The 23709-nt window shown below is 47.3% G+C and overlaps 1 protein-coding gene across 1 annotated transcript in view; it reads left to right on the forward strand.

Annotated features, from left to right (window-relative positions):
* The window catches only part of Chmp4b (charged multivesicular body protein 4B), a 39344-nt gene extending 23351 nt beyond the window's left edge, over window positions 1–15993 (forward strand). The window contains exons 2-5 of the mRNA XM_031372385.1: window positions 11208–11385; window positions 12871–12985; window positions 14070–14196; window positions 15147–15993. Of these exons, the coding sequence (XP_031228245.1) occupies window positions 11208–11385; window positions 12871–12985; window positions 14070–14196; window positions 15147–15211 (485 nt within the window). The 3' untranslated portion in view covers window positions 15212–15993. The remainder of the gene's footprint in view (window positions 1–11207; window positions 11386–12870; window positions 12986–14069; window positions 14197–15146) is intronic.
* The last annotated feature ends 7716 nt before the right edge of the window (window positions 15994–23709 follow it).

Consider the following 23709-nt stretch of genomic DNA (forward strand, 5'->3'; position numbering starts at 1 on the left):
TTTGTCCTTTTAAGATCTGTTAGATACAGCTGAGCAAATGGATAATGCCAGTACTCAGGAGTCTGAGATGGAAGGCTTGTGTGGCCAGCCTCAGCTCCATGTTGAAGGCTTATCTTAAAAACCCCACAGTGGGTGTTTGTATGGCTCTAATCCAGCACTCTGGTTAAGCAGAGGAAGTTCAAGGTAGTTTGGAGATAGAACTTGGTGCTAGAACATGTATTTCTATATGAGGCACTGGGTTCAGTTACTAGCACATGGAGAAAAAAGAGCAAAGAATGCCATGGCTAGAGTACCCTTTGCAGGGGAGAGGTTTAGAGAGGACTGCAGAGCTGGAAGTGTGAGGAGTCAGCAGGAGGCATCTTCCCGAGTGTCATTTGTGGCCAGCATTAAATCTGTGTGCTGACTTCCTCTGCCCAGCTGGAGTCTGATCTTTCCAGACACAGGTTGTGAAACTAGTCAAGAGGAGAGGCTGCTAGTACTCACATGTGCTTACTGACATAACCAGGAAGAGGAGTGTGCGGGTGTTAATTACATTTCAGGATGGTACACATCGATCAGGAGCGTGTTACCTTTGTGTTTGTTTTAGTTTGTTAGTGGAAATCTCAAAACTCTGAGCTCTGTATTGTTTAAGTTGGAGGAGGGCTCAGGGAGAACATCTGTTCTCCACTTACTCCCTTGCCTTTCCTGCGAGGCCAAGGCCGTGAGATCAGAGGGGTCCTACTTGTGACATATTTTGGTGTTGGCATAGTTGGAGCTAGATGCAATTTACAGGACCACAGGGTGTGTGCTGTAGGTGCTTTCAGGAGCCAAGTGTCCCTCAGAGATCAGAGAGAGTGTTGTCCATTCAAAACCGTGCACCCAGATTCTGTTGTCTGTTACCTTTAATGCTTTGACCTCCAGCCAGGTGCTGAGCTTGCTCTCAGTTGGCATAGCCTTAACTGACTGAAGGCAGGCTGTTTCCTCTAGAGCTAAGCTAAGGAAATGTTGAGAATTGTCAGGAAGCAGATAAGCTATAGTGAACTGGAAAGTGCATGCCTCTTCTAAGGCTGAGCATGGATAGTGTGCACCTGTAACCCCAGTGTTCAAAAGGCCATGAGGCAAGGAATCAAGAATTCAAGGTCAAAACTTTATGTAGTGAGGCCATGCTGCAAAAATAATCAGAAAGCGATAGATGGAAAAGTAAATCTGGCCGCTACTTAGTTCTAACAGATTGGTCACAGGCTGCAGAGTGGGCTCCGTGTTGCCAGATATTTAGCATTTGCAGAGGAAGCCCCAAATGTAATTTTGGGGTAAAATATATAAACATAAATTTACTTATTAAGACTTTTTGTTTTTTTTTAAAGATTTATTTATTATTATAAATAAGTACACTGTAGCTGTCTTCAGATGCACCAGAAGAGGACATCAGATCTCATTACAGGTGGCTGTGAGTCACCATGTGGTTGCTGGGATCCGAACTCATGACCCTCCGAAGAGTAGTCTGTGCTCTTCCCTGCTGAGCCATCTCACCAGCCCCCATTTTTTATCTTGTTTTTTTAAGTCAGGGTCTCATGTAACATAGCTGATACTAAGCCTACTGTGTAGCTGAGAATGACCTTGAACTTCTGGTCTTACTGCTTCCACCTCCCAAGTGCTGAGATTACAGGTGTGTGCTGCATAGCAAGCCATTTGTCTGTTTATTTTTATGAATTTGTTTTCCTTCCTTGAGACTGGGCCTCATTTTTGAAGTCCACACTGGCCTTCAAGCCAAAATCTTCCTCCCTCAGCCTCACGAGTGCTGGGAGAACAGCCTTGTATCACAGCGTCTGGCTTTGACACATTTTAATAAAGGCATGGAATAGCCAAACGTGGGTCATACAGTTTCTCAGTTTAAACGTCTGAGAGCTGTTTAAGTGGAATTCAGTGTGTCTGGTAAAGGAGAGGCCCTTGGCTTTAAGTGATCCTCAATAGTCAGGGATAGGCTACTTTCTTTCTTAAGGTCTTAGCTCTCTGTCCTGTCCTGACTTACACCAAGGCTACTTCCTGGTTGCCTACTATGTCTGGGAAGTGAGCCCCCTTTGGGTCAGGGATGTGGCTCAGTGAGTGGCAAGTACTTGTCTAGCACATGCATGACCTCAACACAAAAACAGCAACAGAAGCCTTACTTCTTCTGCCCAGACAGAACCCTGATGTAGCAGAGCCACGTGAAGACATTAGCCACCCTATTAGGAGTAGGAGGTGCCTGCCATACTGGCCTCTGAACCCTTTTCTTTGATGGGTGATTTCCCTCTGCCTTTCCTTTCTTGTGTCTTTGACCATTGCTTATCACAGTCTAGAGCAGCCTCCTTTTACTGTCTTTGTCACCTTCTTCCAAGTGTCACAGGATGACCAGGCCCACTGTCCCTTAACAAACCACTGGGCCTTGTGGCTTCAGAGTTGAAGGAATCCCAGTGAGAACTGACCTGGAGAGAAGTGTGTGGGCAAGTGGCAGTTTGAGAACAAAGCTCTTCCCAAGAGTTCTGGCTTTCCAGAGCAGAGGACAGTTTAGACCCTTGGGAAGGGTGAGAGGACTGAGGGCACTGATTCACAGGCAAAGATGAGACCCAGCCTAGCTGGGCATCCACTGCCTCCATGCCATACAGAAAAGTGGGCTCTGCCTGTGGGGAGGCCCAGATGAACGCCTTCATCTCCTTGGCACTTGCACAGAGGCCTCTTGTTAGCCTGGTGCAGGTCACCAACCTGTTCGGAGAGATGCTAATGTGCTGGGATTTAGCATATGATTTTTTTTTTTATTTTAACCAATCTACTGAGAAGTAATTTTTTTGTCTAGTCAGAGAATTTTACTGCCTGCTGTCTTGGGTTGCCAGATGGTAGTTTCTGGGCAGACTGAGCCTCCCCTGATGCCTTGGTGCCAGACTCCTAGCTTTCAGAGTCTGGGTGCAGAAGGCAAAGTGATGGCTCAAGCAGAAGCAGGCCAGCTGCCTGCTGCTCTCCACAGAGAGACAGGCACCCTGTTTTTAATCCTCTGCCTGCTACTTTTTAAAAAAAATTACACTGATTTGCGTATATGTGCCAGTGTGCTGGTAGAGGTCAGAGGACAACCTGTAGGAATTGGTTCTCCTTTTACCCTCTGGGTCTCTTGAGACTCAACTCCTGCCATCAGGCTTGGCAGTAAGCACCTTCATCTGCTGTGCCGTCTCACTAGCCCCGCCCACCTTTCTTAGATCCCAGGAAGCCTCAAATTAGCTATGTAGCCAAGGATGACCTTGAACTTCAGATCCTTCTGACTCTGGCTCAGATATAGGTCTGCACCACTACACTTGGTTTCTGGGCTTCTGGGGATAGAACCCAGGGCATGGTGTACACTAGACTGTGAGCTGTATCCCTGCCTCTGCATGTACCTTGGACAGGTGATAAACTCTTTGTGCCTCAATATCCTAATCTATTAAGTAAGACAATAATAATGCCTACCTATAGAGTCACTGGGAAGATGGTAGATGACCAACAACCTCTTCCCCTCTCCCCAAAAGTACCAGTAAGCATGTAAAGTGCCAATCACGACACCTGTCATCCTGGACATGTTAGGCAAAGCAAGGAAAGAGGGAGAGGAGAAGGAAGTAAGCAGTGGGGCGTGGATGCCCCAGCCATTCAGTATTCTCTTCAAGATTATCCTCTCTGACCATGAGAGTGTTGGTGCCACTCTCACATCAGAGTGGTCTGATAATTTAGCCAGTCTCTTGCTCCGCATCGGGGCCAGAATTCATTTGGTAGCAAGCCCCATGATCACTTCATGTCCTAGTGCTAATTGGCTTTAGCTAAGGGTTGAGAATGCTTAGGCTGGTATTGGCAAGAGTGATAAGATACTTTTGTATGTGATACATGTATGAGCATGGGTGTGGATGTGTGCTGGTGTATGTGCACAGGTATGTGGAGGCCAGAAGTCAGTGTCAGGTAAAGTTCTACCTTAGTTTTCAAGGCAGGGTCTCTACTGAACCTAGCGTTCACTGATCCAGCTAGGTTGCCTGGCCATGATCTCCAGTGATCCACCTACCTTCATCTCCCCAGCACCTGGGCTACAGGTAGACCTCCCTGGCGTTTATGCGCTTGCTGGGGCCAGAGCCCAGCTACTCTTGCTTATGCCCGAAGCACTTGTTTTTTTTTTCCCAAGCTGTAAGGTCTGTTTGTGTTTTGTTTTTCAAGACAGGGTGTCTCTGTGTAGCATTGGTTGTCCTGGAACTCACTCTGTAGACCAGGTTGGCCTTAAATTCACAGAGATTCACCTACCTCTGCCTCTCAAGTGCTGGGTTAAAGATGTGCACTAATACTCTTCAGGTCCAAGTTATGTTTTACAGATATTGACATGTCTATGTCTATGTATGCACATGTACACTGTTTTGATTTTTTTTAATCTTGGGGCTGATGATTATATTTTCCTGTTAAAATAGACTCTGACCATAAGTTCTGTAGTTACATATACCAGTGACAAACATTTTCTGAGCCCTTACTACTAGTCAGACTCTGTGCTCAGCATGTCACATACCTAATTTTGACCAGCACAGTAACCTCTTGAGATCGGTGTTATCACTGTGAGGAACAGTGAGGTTAAGCAGTTGGCTCCGTATGATAATGGTGGAGCTGGACTAGGAAGCTGGCCACCTGGACTCCCTAAACCACGGTTTTAATGTGTGTAAGCCAGCATGACTGTTTGCTAGACCAGGCTGGTGTCTCATCCAGTTTCACACAGAACACACCACGTGCTATGTCAGTGTTCTGTAAGGTTGTTAATCGTGAGGCTTATTTCTTTCCTCTTTGTCTGTGTTAAACAGATAAGAGGCTTTTTTTCCTCTAGAATCTCCTTTGCAGAGAGTACTGTACTCCCTGTGTGTTTGCTGATGAAGTCAGCAGGGTTTTGGACTCCCATTTCCTGGTCATACGCAAGTACTTATTTTACCATCTCTAAATGGAGTGCATTAGCTCCAGGCCACGGAGAGCAAATTAGGGGAGCAAGGAGATACATCACGAGAATAAAGCTGCTTGGAAAAATGTGCCTGTGCTTCTAGCTGAACTCCACAGCTGTGTGGGAATAAGTAGGTTGATGTCAGGGTATCATCCCACGGCTGTGGCAAAATGAAGCTGGCAGTCAACAGGTGAGTCTGAAACAAAGCAGCCTGTCTGGGCTTTAAAGTACATTTTGGTTCTGAAATTTAAAAAAAAAATTACTACATTTATTAGAGAGGGGGAGATCAACTTGTAGGAAAGGATTTCTGTCTTTCCACCATGTGAATCCTAGCAATGTAACTCAGGCTTGTTGCCTGCTGACCAACCTCACTCACTGGACCTGGCTTCTGAGGAGTTTCATGTTCGTTCTAAAGCCTAAGTCGGTCCTGCCGCCCTATGCATGGTAGGAGGATGAGAAGTGACCCAGCCTGACGGGACTGCAGCACCCACTCAGACAAATACCCTCAACCTTGGTCAAATTATAACTCTTTGGTCTTTCTTTCCTTCTTTTTTAAATTTATTTTATGTATATGAGTATACTGTAGCTGTCTTCAGACACACCAGAAGAGGGCATCAGATCTCATTACAGATGGTTGTGAGCCACCATGTGGTTGCTGGGAATTGAACTCAGGACTACTGCAAGAGCAGTTGGTGCTTCTAACCACTGAGCCATCTCTCTAGCCCCCTGGTTTGTTTTCTTAAAACAGGGCTTATTCTGTCGCCCAGGCTAGGATTACATATGTAAGCCACCATGACTGGACTCTTTTTCTTCTAACTTAAGACTTAGGAGAGCAAACTGTCATTTTTCAGTTCTTCCATGGATCTACAGAAAGATAAGATTTGCAAAGGGCAGAATTTAGGAATGAGGCGAGGGGAGCTGGGATGGTTCCACAGTTAAGTACTGCACGTGCAGAGGGCTAGAGCTCAGTTCCCAGCACTGACTCACACTGAGCAGATCACGCCACCTTATCTCTAGCTCCAGGGGATCCAACACCCGCTTCTGCTAATAGAAGAGGGTGCTAGGCTTTGGGTAACTTTGACTTTGGATAACTCTGATTTTGACTTTTGTGATTTGCTTTGCTCCCATACATAGGATAGATGACAGATGAGCCCCTGCCCTGCTTTCAGTAAAATGGCCAGTGGCTTGATACCTAGTTATGATCTCCTAGCTCAAGGGTCTCTGGAAATCTTCATTCACAGCACAATGAGGCAAGGACCCTTGAAAGATGGCTAGAGTAGACGAAGCAAGCCTTCTTGGCTGCTGTTGGGGAAATGCCCTCTGGGGTGAGCTAGTGTTAGCTGTGTGGTTTGTGTTGGTTGAGAAAGAAGTGCATACACCCCTCCCCCTATGCATCTTACTTCCACTGGGTATAGATCATGACTTTTGGAAGGACTGCAGACACTGTGTCCATTATATGAGCGCTGGTTCCTGAACCCCCTTTTCCTGCTGAGGCTCTCAGCCCGTCGTAGGAGCGTTTAGACATACTCTCTCCACATGTTGCGATGCTTTGGGTTGTCTTACCTATCCTGAATGTGGAGGCAGCACAGTAGGCAGACCTCTGTTCTTCCAGGACAATGTAGTTGACCTTGGCCTAGAAGAAAGGAAGTCTTCTCTAGTTGTACTGAACGGACACATTCACTGTTGTTACTGCCGGATGTCTTGTAGAAGAGGTTTCTAGTCCTGGGTGAATGTTTCTCTACCAGTCACTCTGCTTCTTAGGGTGTCTCTTGCATGCTGTCTTTTAAATAGCTGTTAGGAGGGTCTAATGAAGCAACTATCTAGAGACCAATGTTTATTTCAACATGGTTACAGTTGCTTTTGCTTCAGCTTTCAGAGCCAATAAAGCTGGTTATTAGATTCTGTAATTGCTGCTGTAATTACTCTCTTGGAACTGGCAAAGGCATAATTAAATATGGAGATTTCACAGACTTTTTTTCTCATCTAAAAGCAACCTCTTAAACCTCTGTTAGTAGGGTTAAATGTAGGCTACTAGAGCAAGTGTGTGTATATGACCCTGAGTTCTGTAGCAGAAGGTGGAGCTCTTGGATGCTTCCTCTCTGAAGAGTTGGCTTTGATGGACAACTGTTTCTTAGCCTCCAACTTGTTTCTTTAATCCAACCATCCAGAATTTGGGGAGGTTGGCCCCCAAGCCAGTTTGCATTTATTTATGTAAATACTGGGTTTGGGCTTTATGGACTTTGGCTATGTAGAAAAGCAAGTCTGGTTAGAAAACTGGTTAGAGCTTGGTCTGGTGGCTCACACCCATAATCCTGTCAGCACCTGAGAGTCTGAGACAGGGTGATTGCTGAGAATTCAGGGCTAACCTGAAATATTCAATGAACTTCAAGTCAGCCTGAACTATAGTATAAGTTGTCTCAAACGCCCTACTACCTCAAATAGATAGCCAGGTGGAAATCCAGGAGTTTTACTTGGACAAATGTTCAGAACGAAGTATTTCATTTGACTCATGGAACACCAGGTTCCCCTCCACTGCAGCCTCCCGCATTTGTAAGGTAAAGGAAATAAAGTGTTGTGATACCTGTGTTTGCACATGTTCTTGTGGGTCAGTGCTGACCAAATGAGTTGCTTTATTTGTGAAACATTTGGGGGTTTCTCAGAGTGTACCCTTTCTTTCGGTAGCTGTCAGGTAACTAAAATATACAGATGTTAGATGATGTAGGAGGAAAAAGACCTCTACAGTCCCTGCCATGCACCAGCCTGAGGAATCCACTGCTTTCTGGGCTAAGCTTTCTAAGCCTGCAGGAGGAGGCTGACCCTGGAGGCTAGGGGGTTTGCTGGGGACCTTTCCTTAGTTTTTGCATACTTATAGTGAGGGGCTTGCAAGAGATCCTGTTGTATGAACCAAGAAGATAGGGAGAGGTGTACACCACCTGAAGACTCCTACATAGAACATATATATGTTCCTCTGGTTACACTGATAAGCTCATTGTAAGTGGACAGTGTCATTAAATAAAAAATGCATTTATTAATTCTTATATAGCTACCTTAAGTGTTAGGATAGGACCACTTGTCTTGTATATGAAAACACGATAAAATGCATGGAATTAAAGATTCAACTTGGCGTATATTAACTAACTGCATACCAGTCCTTATGTTAGTTGTTGGTGTGCAAAGATGGTAGAGCCCTCTGGGAGTTACTTGAAGTCACTTTTGAGTTTGTGGTATTGGTGAACAGTGGGCAACAGTTGGGAGTGGCTGAGCTGTTCCTTCTGCACACGACAGAAGATGACCTTGGAGAGAGTGTCCCCCTCTTGGCCCCCAAGTCTTCCTGTTAGGTTGGGATCTGGGTGCTGAAGGTTTGAGTGACATAAGGAACTATCTGTACATCTGTCCCTGTCCCTTGGTACTAGCGATTAAGCAGGTACCCGGCCCTGGAGCTACATTCCTGACTCTTTTTTTTTTTTAGTATAGAATAGAGTTTATTTAGGGCATGGGGAGAAAAGTTAAGAGGGTAGAGGCAGAGAAAGGCAGAGAGAAGGAGAGAGTAGAGAAGTAGGGAATGGCCATGACCACGTGGAGAGAGGGGGAAGGGAGTGGGGAGAGAGGGGGAGCAAGTGGGGAAGAGACAAGGGAGAGAAGCAGGAGTGAGAGCATTCCTGACTCTCTTGTAGATGAGTTCTATTCTCATTTGAGCCCTGAGTGCTGGGGATGGCTAGGAGGTGGGATCTGAGAAAAGTACCTGTGAGATGTGAGGCCTTGCATGAGGCCTGAAGGAAGACCTGACATCACTGGATGATTAGGTTGGAGGTTTCTGTCACAAGTGAAGTAGCCCTAGGCATGGATGGCTTCAGGACCTCTCTTGGGGTAACTTTTTGCGGCTATGGTTGTTGAAAATGGCAGTTCCAGCCAGATACTAGGGATTCCCAGGACTACACGTATGGAGGAAATCCATCCCTTGTCTAGGCAGGACCCTGAGGGTTGATTGAACCTGTAGTGTGGGCAGAGAGCTACGAAAAGGTTTCAAGCAAAAGTGGTTGGGTTTATTCTCCTCGGACACTTCTTGTGGGGCTGAGCGACTCCCTCCAGGGTAAGAGCCTGCTGTTTTAGTTAGGTGGGAGGCTGAACAGAGCGGCACAGCGTGGGCTTTGGATCCTACACCTTATCTATGCCTGGAGATTCTGGGCTGAGGAGCAGAATTGCTCTGAACTTTAGTTTCCTCATCTGCTGAAACCTTGTAAGGTTGTTGTTCTGAGGCACTTACACAGCACACACGTGAGAATGTTCAACAAGGTGCTGGGTTGGCCCTTCCAGTTATTCTAAGCAGATCCAGTAGCTTTTCAAACTTTAATGAGAGGCAGTGCATTGCTCTTCTTGTTTGTTTCAAGTTTTCTGAGTCAGTGGTCCTCAACCTTCCTGATGCTGTGACCCTTTAATGCAGTTCCTCATGCTGTGGTGACCCTCGACCATAAAATTATTTTGAGGCTGCTTCATAACAAATTTTGCTACTGTTATGAATTGTAAATGTCTGATATGCTGGGTGTCTGATGTGACATGTTGAGAATCACTGTTCTATTTCTCTCTCTGATGGATTATGCCCTCAGTCTTAATCAATTTAAATGTTCTCTTTCAAAGACATAATTATGTTGGGCATGATGACATACACCTTTAATTCCAGCACTCAGGAGGCAGAGTTACAGGCAGTCAGATTTTTGGGTTTGAGGCCAGCCCGGTCTACAGAGTGAGTTCCAGGGCAGCACAGAGAAAAACCATCTCAAAAAAACCAACCAAACAAACAATTTTTCTTGAGGCCAAGCCATTGTTCTTGGCCAAGTGGCTCTTAGGACAGATGCTTAGGCTAGCAGTCATGTGTCTCCAACCTTCAGCCATTGGGACACAGAGCTCTCAGTAGAGAATGAATGAATGAATGAATGAATGAATGAATAAAGTAATCTTACAGTGTTTCAAGTAACTTCACAGTTCTGTGTTGGATGTTCATAGTAACCTGTGAAGTGTGTGTCCTGCAGGCTGTAAGGTACACACCTGGAAGTGGAAGGAATGTGTTAATTGAGTGACACAAAGAAACTACTTGTGTAGAGCAGGTGATTTTGACCTGCAGCCTGTGGAGATGGCCTGGTGCACTCCTCCTGCATGAGGGTGCATGCTTGCAAGTGTGCACATAATTGCAGCTTCCCTGACCCAGCACAATCTAGCTATTCCTTCTGCTAGAGCCTGCTGGGCTGCCTTTCTGAGACGGTTAGGGGAAGGAGTCTGGGTTTGAGTGCGGAGATGCAGTTTGGTCCTAGCTCTACCACAGATAGATTAGCCTTATTGAATCGCTTGTCATGATCTCAGACAAAATGATCTATTTCTATATTAGCTGGGAGCTAAGAAAGCAGATACGATCTGATCAAATGGTCAAACTCCAGATTCAGTTGTGTTGTGTGTTTCGTATTGTAGAGCTGGAGTACTGGCCCTCTATAGGCTTGTGGCTCTCGGATTTGTTCATTTAACTTCCAGATAGAAATTCCTGATCAGAGTGCTGGGCTTCGTGCTGGGCTCTGTTGCTATCTTACTTTCAGAGCAGAACATTTACAGATCGTTGGCTTTGGGTGGCATAGCATCTTAACCCAAACCCACCTAGTATTAGCTACGGTCAATTGTTATTATCCAGTTGGTGTGGGGTGGTGTTTTATAATAATTAGAGTTTGCACCCGCCAGTGGAGGCACACGCCTTTAATCCCAGCACTTGAGGGGCAGAGGCAGGTGGATTTCTGAGTTCAAGGTCAGCCTGGTCTACAGAGTGAGTTCCAGGACAGCCAGGACTACACAGAGAAACCCTGTCTCAAAAAACAAAACAATAATAATAATAATAATAATTAGAATTTGCAGGGGTCTTTTGGATGCAATACCTATTTTCTTAAGCTAGCTACTGTGTATGCTAGGCCTCTTCACTCCTCACAGTGGGCTCCTCACACCTCTGTAAGCTGCAGTTTGACCCCAGACCATCTCCTTACTCTCAGGGCCTGTCCATACTTTGTTTTTTTGCAGCATATGTGGTTGCCAGAGAATTTAAATTTGTGTTTGCTTTCTTCTTCCCTGTCTGAATTGCGAGGTGTGTGAACTTTGTGCTCCTGGGTAGAAGATGGCATTAGCTGTCTTGTAGAGGCAGCTACAGCTGAGACATGTACAGTACACTTGGGAGGAGGGCTCTGCGTCCTCTCTAACATCATGGCACGCCACGCACTCAGGTCCGCTTTCTTCCCTCTAGCGGCCCTGCAGGCTCTGAAGCGCAAGAAGAGGTATGAGAAGCAGCTAGCACAGATTGATGGTACCCTGTCAACCATCGAGTTCCAGCGGGAGGCCCTAGAGAACGCCAACACCAACACAGAAGTGCTCAAGAACATGGGCTACGCCGCCAAGGCCATGAAGGCTGCCCACGACAACATGTATGTGCTGCTGCTGGGAGAGTGTTGCCATGGCCATGGCCTGGTTGAGCTTGTCGCCTTCTCTGAAGCTTGAGTGGATTGTGTCTACCATCGTCAGTTCCATGTAGAGTTTAGGAAAGGAAAGGGAGGTTATCTTGTTGTTTCACCTGGTTCTAGGTTATTGTGATGGGCAGTTTCAAGTTGGGAGTATCCTGAGAAGCCTGCATCCCAGAGAGGGATGCCACCTGTGCTGCGTCCCAAGTGTGGACAGGACTGGGCCCTGGCATGTGTACTTTCTCCCAGGGCTTTGACTCTGTTCTTCATCTACTCTCAGGATGGTTTTTGCCTCTCCCTACTCTCGGGCTATGGCTGTGCTGTGCTCCTGCACTCCGCAGTCCTCCCTTCCCTGTGGACAGTTTCTTCTCATGCAGCTGGCCTAAGAACTAGAGACCCAGCCTGGTTCTGCTTGTAAATGGCTGGGGTCTTTCTAAGAAAAAACTGGACTTATTTTAGTTTTTTGACAGCCAACACAGGGGGGCACTTGGAGCACTTGCCACTTTGGCTGCTCAGCCATGCTGGCACCTGGATCTGCAGAGTGCAGCCTCTAGCTGCCCATAGCAACTGCCCTTCATTACATACTGCCTGGAACTGCTCTGCTCCAAAGCAGAGTCGAGTGTTTGCTAACAGTCTCTGTGAACCACGTTAAAATGTCTATTAGTGGGCTGGAAACACTTGATGCTCTTTGCTCTAGAAATAGGAGGTGCCTCCTCCCTTCAGTTCTGTTTTCCCAGACATTTAACACAAAGGATAGTAAGAGTGTGTATATTTTGAAGTATACAGACCATCCTGAATAACTGCGTGTGACACAGTGTATAAAACTGCACACATTTGTCCTGCCTTTGGGCCCTAGTAGAGGTGCTCTTCAGGTGACTTGCCTACACTTTCTGGTTTGCCCTCCTGTTCAGAGTTGCTTTGGGGGTTGAAGAAGAGGCCTTGGTGCAGGAGTTAAAAGTCCTATGGTTGTTGCCCTGCTTGAGTGGATCTTACCTTATATATTTACAAATTCTGGTGTGTGGGGGTGGGGTAGAAGGGTGGACTCCACCTGGCTGCTAAACCTGCTTTCCTTGGTGCTGGACTAAGTGATGGCTAAGGACACTTCCATGTGCCTGATTCTCTGATTCTCAGTTTTACATTGATTTTGAGTGTGGGGGAGGAGGTGTGTCAGAGGACAGCTTTGTGAAGTCAGTTCTTTCCTTCCACCTTTATGTGGGCTCAGAGTAAAAACTGATCTCCAGGCTTGCACAGCAAGCACATCACTGACTGAACTGTCTCACCAGCTCTTGCATCCCAATTTTAAAGGGAAGGAGAAAGGCAGTAATAACGGGCCATTTTCTAGAGGAGACTTGCTAATGTGTGCTGAGAAGCAAATGGTATGCAGCGGGTTCACCCCGCTCTGGGCTCAAACCTGTCCTAGGTAAGATGATAACTTGTTTGTTTCATTTCAAGGGACATCGATAAGGTGGATGAGTTGATGCAGGACATTGCTGACCAGCAAGAACTTGCAGAGGAGATCTCCACAGCCATCTCCAAACCTGTGGGCTTTGGAGAAGAGTTTGATGAGGTGAGTGGCTCCAGGAAGGTCACCTGAGTCTCAGGGTGACAAGCTTCAGGCTCAGATATAACCAACAGGGCACAGTATGCACATACTTGGGTTCTGGATTTGTTTCTTTTTAAGTTTTTTGATCCAAGATTTCTCTTTGTAGCCCTTACTGTCCAGGAACTCACTCTGTAGACCAGGCTGGCCTCGAACTCACAGACATCTGTTTGCCTCTGCCTCCCAAGTGCTAGGAACTGAAGGCTTATGCCACCACCGCCCGGCTGGATTCTGGACTTTAAAATAAAAAAAGTTTTCATGTATTTTATGCCTGGCATAGTGGCACATTCGTTTAATCCTAGCACTCAGGAGGCAGAGGCCAAAGTGGTCTCTACATAGAGAGTTCCAGGGCATTCAGAGTGACAGTGAGACCTTGTCTAGAAAGGAGGAGGAGGAAGAAGAGGAGGAGGGGAGGAGGAGGAGAAAGAAAGAAAACAGAAATTTTATTTTATGTTTATGGCTGGTTTTGCCTGCATGTATATCTGTATACAATTTGCATGCCTTGGAGGCTAGAAGGGGGTGTCAGTACTCAGTTGGTGGCCATCAACTCTCTGTAACTCCAGCCCTAGGGGATCTGATGCCTTTTGTTGGGGGCATTGCATGCACACAATGCACAGACACAAATGCTGCAAAGCACCCAGACACTTAAAATCTCAAAAACTAACAAACAAAACAGGAAAGGAGTGGTCCTGGGCTGATGGATGGTTTATCAGGTCCAGGCTTCTAATGTAACAGCTGAGGAGTCTAAGGCAGGGGGACAGCAAGCCTAAAGTACAGAGCTTGGGCAGGTGACAGAACCTGTCTCCAAGGTAAACAAAGCTGAGTCCATAGCTCAGTGGTAAAACACTTGCCTGGCGTGTGCGTGGTCCTGGGTTCAGCACCTGATGTGTTTCCTGAAAAGGAATGAAAGAAAAGGTACAGTCCATCCCGCCACGAAGCTCATAGATGGGACCCCAGATGTATACACACACCAGTGATCCCTCAGAAGGTTCACAGAGCATCGAGGGGAGGCGTGGCTGCAGGGAGAGTCTCAGCACACTTCCTTTTGCAGGATGAGCTCATGGCAGAGTTGGAGGAACTTGAACAAGAGGAGCTAGACAAGAATTTGTTGGAGATCAGTGGGCCGGAAACAGTCCCTCTACCAAATGTCCCCTCTGTAGCCCTCCCATCCAAGCCCGGTGAGTATGTCCACGGTCAGGACACACCCTGGCGCCATGTGAGGTGGGTGATCTCAGGGTCAGTTGACTTTGCTTTGTGTTCTGAGCCAAAGAGCATGTGTTGTGATGGCCACGGTGCTAGTGTTGTATGTCTTTCCCTGGGTTTCTCCAGAACAGGATTTCCTAACCTCGGTACGGGTGACACAGCCAGATAATTCTTGGGTAGCAGTGGGGCTGTCTTCTAGCATAACCCTTGACTCCTACCAGATGCCAGTAGCAGCTACTGCCACACAGAAGTGTAGCAGCTACAATGTCTCCAGGCATTATTGCATGTCCCTTGTGGGTTTGAGAGTGGGAATTAAGAACCTCTGTTCTAGAATGATTTTTTTACCACCAAAATACAGGAACATTCTGGGCACCATGCAGTACTGTGAGAACTTAAGTCTTGCCCCAACTACGAGTTCATGCTGCAGAGCTCCAACAGCTCTAGCTGCTTAGAGACTGCTTCTGTAAAACCATCATTTCCTTGTCTGCATTTTCTGCCTCTTCCCCTCCCCGAGTGTTCACTCCTCACAGAAATGCTCCACACACAGCTCCCAGAAAGTCAGAACTGCCAATCTAGAGTGGAAAAAAGGGCTTGCCAGCAGGGTGTGAACAGGGCAGTTCCCGCCCCCTCCCTCTGCTGTGTAAAGAGGAAAGCCCCTGGTGTTTAGTGGCTGTCAGAGGCAGTCTAGCAAAGCATGGCTCCCCAACTCCAAGTGGAGTTGGCTTGGCAGGGATTGCATCTCCTGGGAGGGAAGCTCCGGTCTATCTCCCCAGCCTTGGGTGCTTAGAGCTGGGGGACACTCAGTGTGAAACGGTCCCACCTGGTGTGGCTGCCCCTGCTGTAGGCCTCAGCTCTGGACAGGGCTGTGTGTGTGTGTGTGTGCCTCTTGGCCTGGCTTCAAAAAGCATCTTTTCTGCATCCACAGCCAAGAAGAAGGAAGAGGAAGACGACGACATGAAGGAACTGGAGACCTGGGCCGGATCTATCTAACTGTTCCAGCAGAGGCTGGGCCCAGACGGACTCTGGTGGCCTGTGCATCGGGCAGGCATGTGTGTGCGCAGGGCAGGCAGGACGCGGTGCAGGCAGCCTCCATCGCTCAGCTCTCACCCAAAGCAGTAGGCCGCATCACTGCTCACTCTCGCATAGCATGGTCTGTGCCCAGGGGCGGGTGGGGGGAGGGGTGGGCGGGTGGGAGGTGCCTGCTGTTTATAATGTTGAATTTCTGTAAAATAAACTGTATTTGCAAATCCAACACTGAGCTTCTGGACTACGCTAACCCCACTGCTGAGTCCTCTGTGGAGAGGGTCGGCCATGTGCAGTTGAAACGAACCGGAAATGTAGCCCGTGCAGCTGACTTGTCTCGCTCTGTAAGATGTGTACGGTACTGGCAGAAAAGTCGTTTTTTAAAAGCCATAGATAGGCTTTTCCTTGTTCCTAGCTGTAATAACATATCTGGTTTTGGTTCCCTCAAGAGCTGTGTTTCTGTCTGTCACCTGTGTACTGGCCCCATGTCTACCACCCTGGCCCTTGTCACTCCTGCCCCCCTGGTCTTTTGGAGTTCGTGACACGGATCTGAAATGGATGTGTTCTCTTTCGAGCAAATAAGATTGTTAGAGTTAAATCCCAGCTATCCAGTTTTCTAACATAGCTCTAAGGTCCTCATTGCTGTTTGTGATAATTGATACATAACTCATTGGAAACATGTGCATACATTTATATTCAGATGAAATTATGGTTTGCACTGTCTATTAAATATCTCGATTTAATTTTCATATCGCTGTTGTGTTCAGTCAATCTCTCACCTTCCTTGGGAGCTGACCCTTTTCAGGCCAGCACTCGTCCAGGGTCATCTGGGGAAACCTGAAGGGCTTGTGAAAGCAGGTCTTTCTAGAAACCGCAAGGTCCTGGAGGCCACTTAGCCTGGGACTGCGTAGGTCCACTTTCAGAGAGTTGGTTCTTAGCAGCCCAGAATCTTCCCTCTGGTCTGCCAGCAGCACCTAGGGTAGGGCGGTGCCCGAGGGAGCCGCTGTTTGAGACACTGCCTTCCCTGACCTGAGACAAGATCAGGTGGTGCGCGTTCCCATAGCAGGGAAGTGTACTGAGCAGTGACCGAGGACCCATACACAGACGTTCCACTTGGGTTTGCTGAGTCACTGCGTGTCTTTGGCCCAACACCTGCAGTTTTCTTTATTCTTGTACCCTCTAGAGAAACTGACAGATGGTTTGGACACTCTCCTCCAGCCAAGTAGATCTCCATGTGTTCCTTCCTCCTGGATGTCAAGTTCAGGATTGAGAAGTCACCCCCACTCCCCTAGCTTCTCAACGTCCTAAAATTAAAACCAGTCTGAGTTCACAATGGAATATCGTTATTTTCAGTGTGCCCAGATCAAGCTATCCACTCTCCTGTCTTAGTGTTCTATTTGCTTTGAAGAGACACATGGCAACTTTTAAACATTTGATTGGGGACTTGTTTACAGTTTCAGAACTTGAGTCCATGACCATGATGGTGGGGAGCACGGCAGCAGGCAGGCATGCTGCTGGAGCAGTAGCTGAGAGCTCACAGCTAATCTACAGTTTAGAGGCAGAGAGACTGGGCCCTGCGTGAGCTTTTGAAACCTCAGAGCCTATCCCCAGTGGAATACCTCCTCCAACAAGACTGCATCTCCCAATCTTTTCCCAGACAGTTCTTCCAACTGCAGACTAAGCATTCAAACATGAGGTGATGGGAGCCATTCTCATCGAAACCCCACAGCTCCCTAGGTCTCGTGTTCTTTCTTTCTTTGAAGCAGCTTATACCCTGGCTGCGACACTCAGAATTGAGACTTGATGCCTCGGTTGAAATTTCCTGGTTTGGGAGAGATTGGGTTTGGCTAATGTCAAAAGCTCTACTTGCCAAGGTGTCTCTGCCAACAGGACCGGGGCTCCCAAGCATCCTTTGACATGGGAAAGCCAGAGCAGCCTTACTTGAGTCTTCCCACCCGCCTAGAACTTCTCTCCATAGGCCTGAGAGAGTAGAGCTCCTAGATCCCCCTCTGCTCTGACAGGCACAGAGACACCAGAGCAGTGTCTGGGCTCCCTCCAAGAAAAGGGTGTTTATTTCTACAAGACATGGAGCTTGTGCCTGGGTCTGTGGGGCACAGTGCTCACCAGTGTCTAGTTTTCTGTGCTTAGGGAGTTCTCAGGCCTGAAAAGCTGTTACTGTACTAGATACTTCAGTACAATCAACAGAAGACAGCCAATGCACAGAAATGACACTTATTTTAAACATATTCAGGGTTTGTTTTGTTTTGTTTTTGAGTATCTACTGTGTAGGAACTTGGGTTTACATGCAACAGAGCACCTGCCCTTGAGGGGTCTTGAAGGTTGATCTCAGGATAGGAAGTCTTGATGGAAGTGTTAGGGTTCAGTGACTCAGCTGTGTTCTCAAGAACAAAGCTCTTGCCAGTGTGGTGATGCATAACTAATCCCAGCAGTAGGACCACAAGTTCAAGGCTAGCTTGCTGTGTGTAGTACTGTCTCAAATACCATCAGAACAGCCAGGTGCAGTATGTGCCTTTAATCCCAGCACTCAGGAGGTAGAGGGAGAAGGATCTCTGAGTTTGTGGCCGGCCTGACCTAGATGGATAGTTCCAGGACACCTGGGGCTGCATAGAGAGATTTGTTTCAAAACAAAGCAAAAGATGCTTTGTCTCCTGCTCTGCCTAGGCACATGGGCTTTTCCCTTAGACTGCCGCCTCTGGTCTAGGACCTACACTGGGCCACACTCTACTCCAGAGCAAGCAACTGGAGGATGGACAGTCTGGCCTTGCTTTCACCTCTGCCTATGTTAACAGATCCCATAAGATTATACACAGATTATTTCTGTGTCTCATGGGCCATGTGTCTCATGATTCATTCCTACTGGAAGGGAGTCTGGGAGATGGGATGTATATAAGAGTCTACTAGGATTCCCTGCTAAGGCAGGAGATGGGCTTTGCTGTCCCAGACTGTCTGTGGTGATTTGTATATGCTTAGGGTAGGGAGTGGCGCTGTTAGGAGGTGTGGCCTTGTTGGAGTAGGTGTGTCACTATGGGCATGGCCTTTAATACCCTAGTCCTAGCTGCCTGGAAGTGAGTCTTAGAGGCCTGCAAATGAAGATGTTGAACTCTCAGCTCCTGCTGCACCATGCCTGCCTGGATGATAATGGACTGAACCTTTGAACCCATAAGCCAGCCGCAATTAAATGCTGTCCTTACAAGAGTTCCCTGGTCATGATGTCTGTTCACAGTAGTAAAACCCTGACTAAGACAGAAGTTGGTACCAGGAGTGGGATAATGCTGTGACAGGCCTGACCATGCTTTTGTTTAGAAGAATGAATGTAGTTTTCAGGACTTTGGATTTGGAAAGCGGTGGAATGTTTTAAATGGGGCTTAATGAGCCATCCTAGTAAGAATATGGAAGACTTGCTGAGAGTAACTGTGCAGACCCAGCCCAAGAGGTTTCCGAAGAGAAGAATTGCAGTATGTGGCCTAGAGACTTTTTGTGCTATTTTGGGGAAGAATGTGGCTGCTTTTTGCCCTTGTCTGAGAGTGTACCTGGGGCTAAGGTAAAGAGATTTATATTAATTGCGTTGACAAAGGAAGTCTCAGAAAAGCCCAGCACAGATGTTCTCTGGTTAAAGCTCATGATGAGCATTTTGAACAAGCGTAGCAAGCTTAGAAAGGAAAAATACAAAATATATGGTTTGAGTATTAAAGGGGCACCAGGAAGTGAAATGGAACTGAATCCTATGTTCAAGGATATTAAATTGAATTAAGGGAGTGGTGACCTTGGGCCAAGATTTCCCATACAGCAAAGTACAAGCCTTTAATCCCAGGAGGCAAAGACAAACAGATCTATGATTTTTTGTTGTTGTTGTTGTTCTCGTTTTTGTTTTTCTTTTTCAGTTTTTCGAGACAGGGTTTCTCTGTGTAGCCCTGGCTGTCCTGGAACTCACTCTGTAGACCAGGCTGGCCTTGAACTCAGAAATCCGCCTGCCTCTGCCTCCCAAGTGCTGGGTCTAAAGGCATGTGCTACCACTGCCTGGCTCAGATCTCTGATTTTATGTCCAGCCTTGAACAGAGCAGGTTCTAGGTAAAGAAAAGCTTAAGTGTAGGTAGGCATGGTGGTACATGCCTTTAATCCCAGCATTACAGGAGACAGAGCCATGAGATCTCCGAGTTCAAGGTCAATCTACAGAGCAAGATCCAGGACAGCAAAGTTTAGGCAGTGAAGGAGTTGGGAAACAGAAAGCTGGTGATAATGTAATAGAACAAGGGAGCCATGTTGCAGAAGTCAGCAGCTTCGGCCATGTGGCTCTGGCTTTAGACTCCAGACTAGAAGGGACTACTGGGACAATTGATGCTGGTTAGCTGGAGCTAAGAAATGAGTGGTGATTAAGAAGAGACCAGCATCACTGAGATGAAATCTTCTGGGAAGTGTTTTCTGAGAGCACAAAGAAGCTGTGTGGTGGTAACTCATGCTACAGCTGTACTTGGTAATGTGTAAGGGTCACCCAAGTAGTACTGGTTTTGAAGGCATGAAGGTGTCATGAAAAACAGCTGAGGCTTGGCACTGTGAAAGGCCATGGAAGGCCATTGGTGAACGTGCAGCTTCAGTTGCAGTTGATGGCCTGGGACTGAAGGGATCATGCAAAGAAGTTAAGGTTTGGCACCATGAAGAGAGAGCCTATGAGAGGCTCTTAGTAAAGCCTTGTTGGAGCCGGAGACCTCAGTGTATTGGAGATGCCAGTACCATGGGGTGATCACCAAGAAGAACAACAGCAGTGGTGTGGATCTACCCGAGCTTAGAGTGCTACAGAGGGCAGAGCTGGAGAAGTGAGGCCAGCCCTTCGGAGGAGCCCAGAAGATCATGTGTGGATCCCAGACACTGGAACAAGAGCTGTAACATTGAAGTTGCCTTGGAGACCCCAAGATTTTCAAAATGCCAGCGCCATGGGATACCTGCTGAGGAAAGCTGCTAATAGGGAGTGGAACCAGCCCAGGAGAAAGAAGTTTGTTGCAGTCAACAAAGATGAAAAAGGAGTTGGAGATCTGAGACTGCTTTGGCATCAGACTTGGAGATGCAGAGTTTGGAGTCTGCCCAGATAGTATCCTGTCTTGCCTTGGGGATTACAGTTAAGTGATGGGATGAATCTCAGAAGAGACTTTGAACTTTGGACTTTTAACATTGTTGAGACTGCTACAGGCTATGGGGACGTGGAAGTTGGACTGAATGTATTTTGCATTATGCTATGTTTAGGTATGGCCCCCATAGACTCATATGTTTGAACAAACCTATGGGGGTAAGGGGGTGGAATGTGATGGTTTATATATGCTTGGGCTAGGGAATGGCACTATTAGGAGGTGTGGCCTCACTGGAGTAAGTGTGTCTCTGTGGGCATGGACTTTAATACCCTAGTTCCTAGCTGTGTGGAAGCCAGTCTTCTCCTAGTGGCCTTCAGATGAAGATGTAGGCCTCTCAGCATCTCCTGCACCATGCCTGCCTGGACACTGCCAAGCTTCCACCTTGATAATGGACTGAACCTCTGAACCTGTAAGCCAGCCCCAATTAAATGTTGGTCCTTTATAAGAGTTTGCCTTGGGGTTGGAGAGATGGCTTAGCAGTTAAGAGCACAGACTGTCCTTCCGAAGGTCCTGAGTTCAAATCCCAGCAACCACATGGTGGCTCACAACCACCCGTAATGAAATCTGATGCCCTCTTCTGGGGTGTCTGAAGACAGCTGCAGTGTACTTACATATAATAAATAAATCTTTAAAAAAAAAAAAAAGAGTTGCCTTGGTCATGGTGTCTGTCCACAGCAGTAAAACCCTAACTAAGACAGTGTCCCACTTCAAAGCCTAGACAAGCTGGGCCAGAGTGGCACATATCTTTTTATCTCAGTGCTGAGAAGCAGAGGCAAGACCAGCCTTCATGGTCTGTGTAGACAAAACTGAGAGTCGTCTGGTACCAGGAAGAAGGGACTGACTGAACAGGCAGCAGCAGCAGCAGGGTCCACCATGCAGATACTGAAAAATCAGCCACATGGCTAATACTGTGGATTTAAATGTTTTAAAGATCATGTTATGTGTATGAGTGTTTTTCCTGTGTGTATGTCTGTACACTATGTGTGCCTGGTGCCTGAGAAGGGCAAAGGAGTTGTCTGAGACCATGGCACTGGAGTGACAAATTGTTGTGGACTGTGTGTGGGTGCTGGGACTCAAACCTTAGTCCTCTGGAAGAGCAGCCCGTGCACTTAGCCCCTAAGCCCCTAAAAAGAAATAGAATCTAAACACTTGCAAAGTTCTCAATCACGCTACATTCTCTTCCTTAAAAGTCCTGGAATACCTGTGCATTTAACCTTAGGAGGCAGAGGTGTCAGTTTGAGGCCAGGCCACCCTGAACCTGTAGGGTTCCAGGCCAGCCGGGACTGAGTGAGACCCTGCCAAAAACCCCCAAATAGGGTGGAGATCTGAGGATCCAGTTTAACAAAGTTCTTGGTAACTATAGGGGCCTACCCTTAAAGCCAGGAGATGTATGTCCCCAGAAAAGCATATGTGGCCACTCCATGACCTGGTCCCACTCATCATACAGCTACTGTTACCCAGAATTCCCAGAACGTGAGTTCTAGTAGTCCTTGGGCCTTGACCTTCCACTTTTGGGCACAGCTCTCTTCTCTCTCCTGCCCCTCTCCAGTGTGTGTGTGTGTGTGTGTGTGTGTGTGTGTGTGTGTGTGTGCTGAGATCAGAACCCAGCACTTTCCTGGGCCTCTATAAGTCCAAACGTACAAGTATATTATTTTGAGTGTCTCTGCCATGCCGCATGAAACTATGGTCTGACAGGAGGTTGAGAAAGGTTGGTTGCCATCACTTCCCTTCTGGTGTGGTGAAACACACTGGGAAGAGAGAGCCCACGTTACATACTCGCTGGTTCTCTTTCCAGCAGAAGTGTCTTCTATGGCTCCTAGCATCCCAGGCTGGAACACTTGGTTTTCAGTAGGAACAGCAGCCCTGAAGGAGCAGTGAGCTCCGAACACTGCAAAGCCATCATTCCATTCAACCCACACAGACCATCTGGGGCAGAGCTATTGTTGCTTGTTTTACAGTGGGAGGAGCCCAGGCACAGAAGGGTTAAAGAGATCTGTCTAAGGTCGAGCATTCAGCCAGCAGGCACAAGAACCAGCCTCTCTCCTCATACTCTTCCCTGTTACCATAGTGAGGCAGAGGCGCGTTCACAGAGGAACCTGTCTCAGAAGGTGCCAACTCTGAATGTGACCAAGTGCCAGGTCCAAAGAGAAGGCTGCCTCTCATTTCTGCTTACTGCTGAGAGCCAAAAAAGTTATCAACCTATGGGTCAAACAACCTCCTCATGGGAGTCCGATATTAGATATCCTGCATATCAGATATTTACATTATGATTCACACCAGCAAAATTACAATTATGAAGTGGCAATGAGATAATTTCATGGCTGGGGGTCACCACAACATGAGAAATTGTATTAAAGGGGCGCAGCATCAAGAAGGTTGAGAACTGCTGATCTAGAGAGCCATGAAACAGAGCAGTGGGATCAGAGCCATGCAGTAACTGGGCTCCAGTGTCCTTCCATAGCGACTGATAAGATGGGGAGCCTAGGTCAGGGAGCCTCCTACAACCTGAGACCTTTTCTCTTTTTCTCCCTGGACACTGATGTTTCCTCTTCTCCCTCTTCACCTTGGATGGCTCTCTGGGGACACTAGACTCTGTCACAGGAAGAGCGGACAAAGCCATCAAGGTATATAAGAAGCTTGCCTGCTTCTATTGATGCAAAAAAAAAAAAAAAAGCCACCAGAAAGGTGAGTGTGCAGCACGCATGTATGTGTGCACATGATGCACGCTTACCATGGTTCGTGATCCATGGATGGAGGCCAGGATGACTTTGCGTGCCGATTGCCTTCCATGTTGCTTGAGAAGAGTCTTTTTGTTGTTTGCTGTTGTGTATGCCAGGTTAGCTGGCCCATGAGCTTCTGGGGATTCTCCTGTCTCAACCTCCCATCTCCCAGGAGTAGCACTGGGTGTGGTCCCTTGCCTAGCTTTTTACCTGGGTTCTGGGGATTCAAATCCAGGTTTTCATGCTTGTGTGGCAAGCACAAGCACAACTGAGCCCGAAGCTTACATTGTGAAAAGCAGCCATTATTATACTCAGAGCCTGAGGGTGAGCATTCAGAAGGCCCTAACAGATATATTCTATCTGATCCACATAGTAACCAGGACCAGGCTGCAGGCTCCTGCCTCTCCTTCAGTCTCAGGCTGGGAGAAGCAGCCCTTGCCTCACTAGGACTTGCTGGGGCTCCTGGTAGGAGCACAGAGCTCTGAGTGACTGTCCCTCCTAGCAGAGTGAGCAGCACCTAGAGTGAGCCTTGGACGACACACAGAAACGCTAGTTTGTGAACTCACTCAAGTTGAGGAGGTAAGGAATTAGAGAGCAACTCTGA

This window comes from Mastomys coucha, unplaced genomic scaffold, assembly GCF_008632895.1.
Source record: "Mastomys coucha isolate ucsf_1 unplaced genomic scaffold, UCSF_Mcou_1 pScaffold15, whole genome shotgun sequence".
NCBI lineage: Eukaryota > Metazoa > Chordata > Mammalia > Rodentia > Muridae > Mastomys > Mastomys coucha.